Source organism: Juglans regia, chromosome 10, assembly GCF_001411555.2.
Source record: "Juglans regia cultivar Chandler chromosome 10, Walnut 2.0, whole genome shotgun sequence".
Lineage (NCBI taxonomy): Eukaryota > Viridiplantae > Streptophyta > Magnoliopsida > Fagales > Juglandaceae > Juglans > Juglans regia.
This window is the reverse complement of record NC_049910.1, coordinates 23,798,916-23,806,022: the sequence shown is the minus strand read 5'-3', so window position 1 is coordinate 23,806,022 and position 7,107 is coordinate 23,798,916. Positions and strand designations below refer to the sequence as shown.

The following is a 7,107-nucleotide window of genomic DNA, read 5'->3' as shown; positions in this document are numbered from 1 at the left end:
AGGAAGTAATGGTTTCAAAGTTATCTTTAGTTTTACATGGTTTTGGGGGTTGGGTTTGTGTTTTGTTGTTTTTTGGTGTTGGATATTTTTTGTTTGTTCAATGGTATTCCTCCGCCATAAGTGAGATTTTTCTTCAATAAAATTGGGACGGGGCTGCGGATTGAGTGGATTCCGGCTCTTTCAAAAAAAAAAAAAAAAAAGGAATCATCAAACACATGTGACAAAAGAGAAATGTGGAAGAATATATGGAACATGAAGACCACTAATGCTGTCAAAGTATTCATATGGTGTGCATGTAACGATGCTCTGCCTACCAAACAAAATTTATACAAAAAGGAAATCACCACAGATCCTTTATGTCCCATTTGCCACAATTCACAAGAAACACCAAGACATATTCTATGGTCATGCCCCTCTACACAAGATGTTTGGTTGTTGGGAAATAGAAAAAGGCAAAAAGCTTCAATAACATATGAGGATTTTGGGAATATATTTAGGCAAGTTTTTAACAAAATTGGTCCAGAAGAGATAAGTTTGTTTGCAGAGATAGCAAGGTCAATATGGATAAGAAGAAACAAGTGGATATTTGAAGATAGCTTCTTACCTCCATCAATTATGTTCAACAAATATATACAAGCACATGAAGAGTTTTATCTATCCCAAAGACAGATGATAAGCGTAAGCATGATACAAAACCAGCAATCAAGCATACAATGGCAACCTCCACCATCAGACTGGCTAAAATTGAATTGGGATGTTGCTATTAGGAATGCAGAGCAGAAGATAGGTGTTGGAGTGGTTTTAAGGGATAAAGAAGGGGAAGTTTTGGCTACACTAATGCAACCAGTAACATTTTGTCTACAACCTATTCTTGCAGAAGCTATGGGATTAGTTACAGCAGCATTTTGGTGTAAAGCAATGGGACTGCAAAATGTGATTTTTGAAGGGGACTCGAGCAAGAAAGAATCATAAAGAGTAACATGGTATCCTAAGGTGCTTGGTGAAGAATGCAAAATCCATCTTGGCTGATACCAACTCAGAGTCAAATACACCAAGAAGTAGGCAAATAAGGTGGCACATCAATTGGCTCAACAAGCAGCTTCACTATATACTAGAATCATAGACTTAGACCATGTACTAGAATCATAGACTTAGATCATGTACTACATGTACCTTGTCTCTTGTAATTGTTAAATGCCATGTAACAGTTTGATGAAATGAAATTTGAATGGTTTCCCAAACAAAAAAAAAAAATATGGTTCACTTTATAAAAGCAATGCAGTTGGGGCGTATTCTAGAAGAGTCTTTCAACGTCTTATAAAACCCTACTGCTAACTGCTCCAGGGTTTTATCCTCTCAAACTGCTACAGATAGACAAAACAAGTTTCTGATTCCCTCTTCTTACATCCTTAAAAAGGTATAGACTAGATGTTCGTATCTCTGTGTTTCTGTGCATTTGGCAAGCTCAATTCTAATCCATAGACTGTCGGATTCTACTTAGTAATCTGATTCTCAAGTCTTTTTTTTTTTTTTTTGTCTTTTTCTTTTTCGGTTTTTGCTCTTATGGCTCTTCAGAGTAGATCCAGAAATGGCTACAGCTCAGTTGACGGTATCGTCTATCTCAACGAGGAACTTGGCGTCGTTTCAGGGACTTCGGCCTACTGAAGCTGCGAAGTTCGGCCCTTCGGTGGGGCATTTGACAGTAGGGCGTGGTCTCTCTCAGAGGTCGTTTAAGGGCCTGGTTGTCAAAGCCGCAACAGTTGTCGCACCCAAGGTGCTAAATTTCGAGACCATTTCTGCTTTCTTGTTGATTAGTGTTATTTTTTTGCCAGTGCTTTGGTTTTGCCACGTATATTTTGTCTGGTGAATATGGGGCCATTTTTTGTACCATGTAGGGTTGCTGTGACTGTAAAATTCTTTAGAGCTGTGTTCTTATGAAAGTATCGTTTCGTTGAAGTTTCTTTTTCATCTTTCTTGTTTTACTTTAATTAGGGGAACACTTATTGATGTAGCGATATCATGGTTATTTTTCGTGATATCTCTGCTGATTCTTTGATACTTTTGCTTTTGCCATCATCTGTTTGATTAAAGTCTTCAACCAAGATTCGGGCTCTACCTTTCATTCACTTCATTCTCGGCAATTCAACTGCGAGTAGCTATGGTTGAATGATCTGTGAAGATTTTGGTGATCTTCGGGTCATTATGTTGTGGAGTAGTTGTTGTTTAAAGTTAGATGCATTGCTGACTACGTAAGAAGAAGAAACCCGCGTGTGGTCACGTCACAATGCATTTTTTTAAGTTTGAAAGATTTCTATGGTGTTTTTCGGCAATCTTCATGGTCTTTCATGAGTTTCTTGTGGTTGCTACGGCAGGTTATGCGGTGATTGCTGCGGTTGTTGTGATACACCCTTTAGATAGGGATGGGCTTAGTTGTTACAAGCTTTATATAAATGGGTTTAGGTTTGTTATGGACCTTGTGGTAAATTTTGATTGTAAGGTCCAGCCCATAGTTAGGATTAGTTAGGTCCATGTGGTTGAATAAATACTAGCCTGAGCTCTGTAATGAGGCATTTGAAAAGTTCATGAAATTTCCCAGTATTCTCTCAATTCTGGAGTCGGTTATCTTCGAATTTAACCAAATTTTTCCTCATTTACTTTCATTCTCCATCCATCCAAACACATTCCATCGGGTATGTTACAGTTGTAAGGGCTGGAAATTGTGATTGGAAATATCTCAAGGTAGAAGAAGAGTGGTGTCTGGTTGCAGCTGCAGGTGCATAGCGTTATCTTGGATAATGATAGCCTTGTTTCATTTTTTAGGTTAAACCCATTCCCATTCAATTTGGACTCACTATTAGTCATTTAACCCAGCTCGGTTATATTAAGCCCACAGTAGTTGTTCAGATCCAAGCCTCAGAGATGGTATTTTTCTATACTTAATTTTGTTTTACTTATCGAAAAATGTTTTCTTAACACATCTTATTCAGTAGCCATCTTGTTTAAAAGCCCATCTAGTTCAATTTGCATAAATCTGGTTTCAACTTCTCTGTTAAATCTATCTTCAACTTCATTCTTTCTTTTGTCAATTCAGTACAAGATCAGAATATACAAGATTCTCGCTTCGATTTTCTCTCTTCTTCTTTCTCTTTCAACTCTGTTACTTCTTTCTTTTCCCTGCTCAGTAAATTTATGACCGATACAGGCATGTGCTTTCCGGTTCAGGGCATTTTCTGCAGGTTTAGCATTATTCCAGCTATGTTATGATGTTTTTCAGATAATTTCCAGCATAGTTATGGTGAAATTTAAAAAAAAAAATATCATTGCTTTCAGGTGTCACCTGGCCTTTTCTGGTATTTTCTCAACATTTTGCAGTACTTAAAGTGCTCCCCTCCCCCTTTTTTTTCCTCTCTTTTTCTCCAATTAACTAAATTGGTTAATTCCTTTTTCCTGTTCTCTTTCTCTGTTTCAACAAGAATTTATTTGTTTCTTGTTTTTCACTCATTCTCTATTTCCATCAGTATTTTTCTATTTTTCATCTTAAAGCTATGGGCTTCAATTCATCAAGGCCTTCAGTGGATTCACTTCCTTTTCCTTGGGCTACTGAGTGGTTTCTCTACCTTGTCATTTTGTCACTTCTCAGCTTCAAGCTATGGATATTTCTGTTCTTACTTTGTCTACTTCAAGCTGTTGCAGCTTGATGGGGAAGTATTAGAGAGTATTATCAGTTGTAATTTCTGTTAACTGATTCTGTTAGTATTATTTTGTTAACCAATTGTAATTAACTATTGGATTTGTCAGTTTTTTAGCAAAGAGCTACAGCTCTAACACTTGTATAAGTAGATGTACTAATTGAGTGAATAAAAGCATCCAAAATTCCTTTCCTCCATTTCTCTTCTCTCTCCTGGCATCTCCTCTCCCCAACTCCATTTTTGACATGATGCAATGTAATTCTGTCAAACATCTGCCTTGATCAAGTCTAGTACAAATAAGTAATCTATCTTTCATTGTACCTGCAAATTTTAGACGGTTAAATATTTCTAGTTGTAAGGTTGTGTGCTAATGAAACCTTAAAAGCTGCAATTCAGCTCCAAAGTGGGGAGAACAGAATTGCTTTGCATGTTTGGTATAGGCACTTCAATAGTTAGCTCTTTGTGCTTGGAGGTATTGTGATTTATTTGGCTTGGTTAGAAGGCTTGACTTATGATCAAACCGCTATTTATACACAGTAGTGTTGTATCTACATTTTTTTTGTTTACCATTAAAAAAAAGTTGTGTACCTCTATTTTGAACTCTGATAAGTTCAAGTACTTATTGGATTCTTAATTTGCTGGCTTATCTAAAGTCATGGTTGTATGTTCTCATTTCTGCAGTACACATCGATTAAGCCTTTGGGCGATAGAGTGTTGGTGAAGATCAAAACTGCAGAAGAAAAGACTGAGGGAGGAATTTTACTTCCAACAACTGCTCAAACAAAGCCTCAAGGAGGTGAGGTGGTTGCAATTGGAGATGGTAAAACTGCCGGGAAGAACAAAGTGGACCTCAGTGTCAAGGTAACTTTTTCTTTTTCTTTTTTTGATCAGTGAACTTTTTTGTATATATATCATATATGTGTGTGTGTGGGTGTAGTTCCAAATTCCATTCTATTTTGGCTGGAATTTTCTGTTCCGGTGTACTACCTGATACACTATACCTCTTCATTCCATTTTGTTCCAAATTCTAGCAATTCTGTCAATTCTGGCCAGAATTTGCATTATGGACCACATTCCATTCTGGACTATTTTAATGATAATTTTGTAATTTTCTTGAGTTTGGAGGGCACTTTTGTAAATCTCAAATTTAGATGGCATTTATGTAGTTTTAAAATCTAAAAGACATTTATATAATTTTAATTTCTTTATAACTTTAAATATGTCCCCTCGTTCTCTCTTTTTTTAAAGCACAATGTTGGTGTGCACTCCAAATATGCACACCAATGCAAATGATTTTTTTCTTTTATTTTTATTTTTCTTTTAAGCATTCTTTAAATATCCTTAACCATTAAAAAAAAAATACAAATTCACTAAGTCACTTCCTTAACCATTAAGAAAAATAAATAAAATATATGAGTGGGCACATTTGGAAGTCATACTAGCATTTTCCTTTCTTAAATCTCATTTATAATAATTTCTCAACTCTTTTACTTTTTTTTCTTTGTTTCTTTTTGTGTCTCAACTCAAGTTTGTGATTAATATTATCTTTTTACACCAATATCTCTACTTTTTTTATTTAATGTTTTCAACTTATATTCATTTTATAAAAATATTCAATTCTTCCACACACACACATGCATGATGCATACTTACATATACATGTATTTATTTATTAATTATCAGTATATATATATATATAACTAATCCCGGAATGCACCGGTACTGAAATATTATGTTCCAATGCTTAAACCAGAATGATCACCTGAACGGAATTTAAAAAATTGGTGGGTGTGTATCTGCCAGTTCCCATTGTTTATTCCTTTCTGCAATTCATCTTTTTTGTAGACTGGCAACCAAGTTGTGTATTCTCAGTACGCTGGGACTGAGCTGGAGTTCAATGGTTCAAAGCATCTTATTCTGAAGGACGATAATATTGTTGGTATTCTTGAAACAGATGATGTGAAAGATCTCAAACCCCTGAATGATAGAGTTTTAATCAAGGTTTGCATACCTTTCATGTCCATTACACATATTTTCATAAACTGTATATTTTCGATTTTGGAAAAGCATAAATCATAATGTCCATATGACAGTTCTAATCCTTTGTTGTTATCAGTAAGCTGCCTTTGGCATATACTGGATAAATAATCCTGGAAATGGGTGTAATGGGGTTTTGCACTTGTATGTACGTTGTCGCTGTAAGTAGGAAGTAGGTACCTGCACATGAGATGTCCTGCCTGTTATCTCTCATTATGTTTTGCTTTAGTTCTTTTTCTGGTTCTTGCGTGCTTCTCTTAGTACCTAAAGGTAATTCTGGCATTCTACATTCTACGTTTGAACTTTTGTGTGCAGGTTGCTGAGGCTGAAGAAAAGACTGCTGGTGGTCTGTTGCTGACAGAGGCATCTAAAGAGAGACCTTCCATTGGCACAGTAAGGGGATTATAGCATCATCCTGCATTCTTCTTCTTCTTCTTTATTTTATATTATTTTATTTTATTTTATTTTTTTCTCAGTCAATAATTGCCTACTCATGAAAGGATTGTATTAGGATGAGATTGATATCTGGTGTGTATTTTGCCTTGGGATGTGATAGGTGGTTGCAGTTGGGCCTGGTACTTTTGATGAGGAGGGCAACAGGAAACCATTAACCCTCACCCCAGGGAACACAGTTATGTACTCCAAATATGCTGGGAACGACTTTAAGGGTAAAGACGGATTGGATTACATTACTTTGAGGGCTTCAGATGTTATTGCTGTTCTTTCTTAGCTGCCAGTTAAATGTGCTTGGAATGTTACGGGAATTTCTTTTGGTGAAGCTGCCCCAAAAGCATATGGATTTTGAATGTAGTTGCCCATAGAGTATGTTTTGATTGCGGTGCTCTGTCAAATTACGGTATTTTTTGGTTAAGTGCTTAGCTAGGTAAAATGCCAGGTCCATTTGGTATTTTGAATGCATGCATCTCTAGACTCTAGACTGGCCAATCCATCCATGCAAGGCCCTGCATGATCAAGGAAAACTCAACCTCCATACACTCCAGATGTCTTCCTCAGTCCTCTCTCACGTTTTTATACAACTAACAAATGATTCAAGATACACCGTTTTTTACTAAAAATACGAAACACATCGCCGTTTTACTAATTCTCTGCACACCGTTTCGTTGCCTCATTAATCCATGAGCACTATTTTGGCCTCAGGTCTCTGCATTACTTCTTCGATCATTTCCTCCTCAATTAACTACATTAACTACTATTTTTCTCCACACATAACATCTCCCCTTTTTCAAAGAGCCTTGACCACGAGGCTGACTGATGGCTGAGCTCCTTCTACGCTACAAGACCTTGCCCACAAGGTGAGGTAAAGATATCTCAGTTTCCATAAGGATTCCCAAATACTGTCCTAAGTAAGAGTGCCACTCCA

At 36.5% G+C, this 7,107-nt stretch overlaps 1 protein-coding gene across 1 annotated transcript; it reads left to right on the top strand.

Annotated features, from left to right (window-relative positions):
• The first annotated feature begins 1,287 nt into the window (after positions 1 to 1,287).
• LOC109022107 (20 kDa chaperonin, chloroplastic-like) lies at positions 1,288 to 6,633 on the top strand. The gene is made up of 6 exons (XM_035695024.1): positions 1,288 to 1,417; positions 1,576 to 1,774; positions 4,371 to 4,550; positions 5,535 to 5,690; positions 6,042 to 6,119; positions 6,283 to 6,633. Exons 2-6 carry the CDS (start codon positions 1,589 to 1,591, stop codon positions 6,454 to 6,456), a joined length of 774 nt encoding a protein of 257 aa, XP_035550917.1. The 5' UTR covers positions 1,288 to 1,417; positions 1,576 to 1,588; the 3' UTR covers positions 6,457 to 6,633.
• The last annotated feature ends 474 nt before the right edge of the window (positions 6,634 to 7,107 follow it).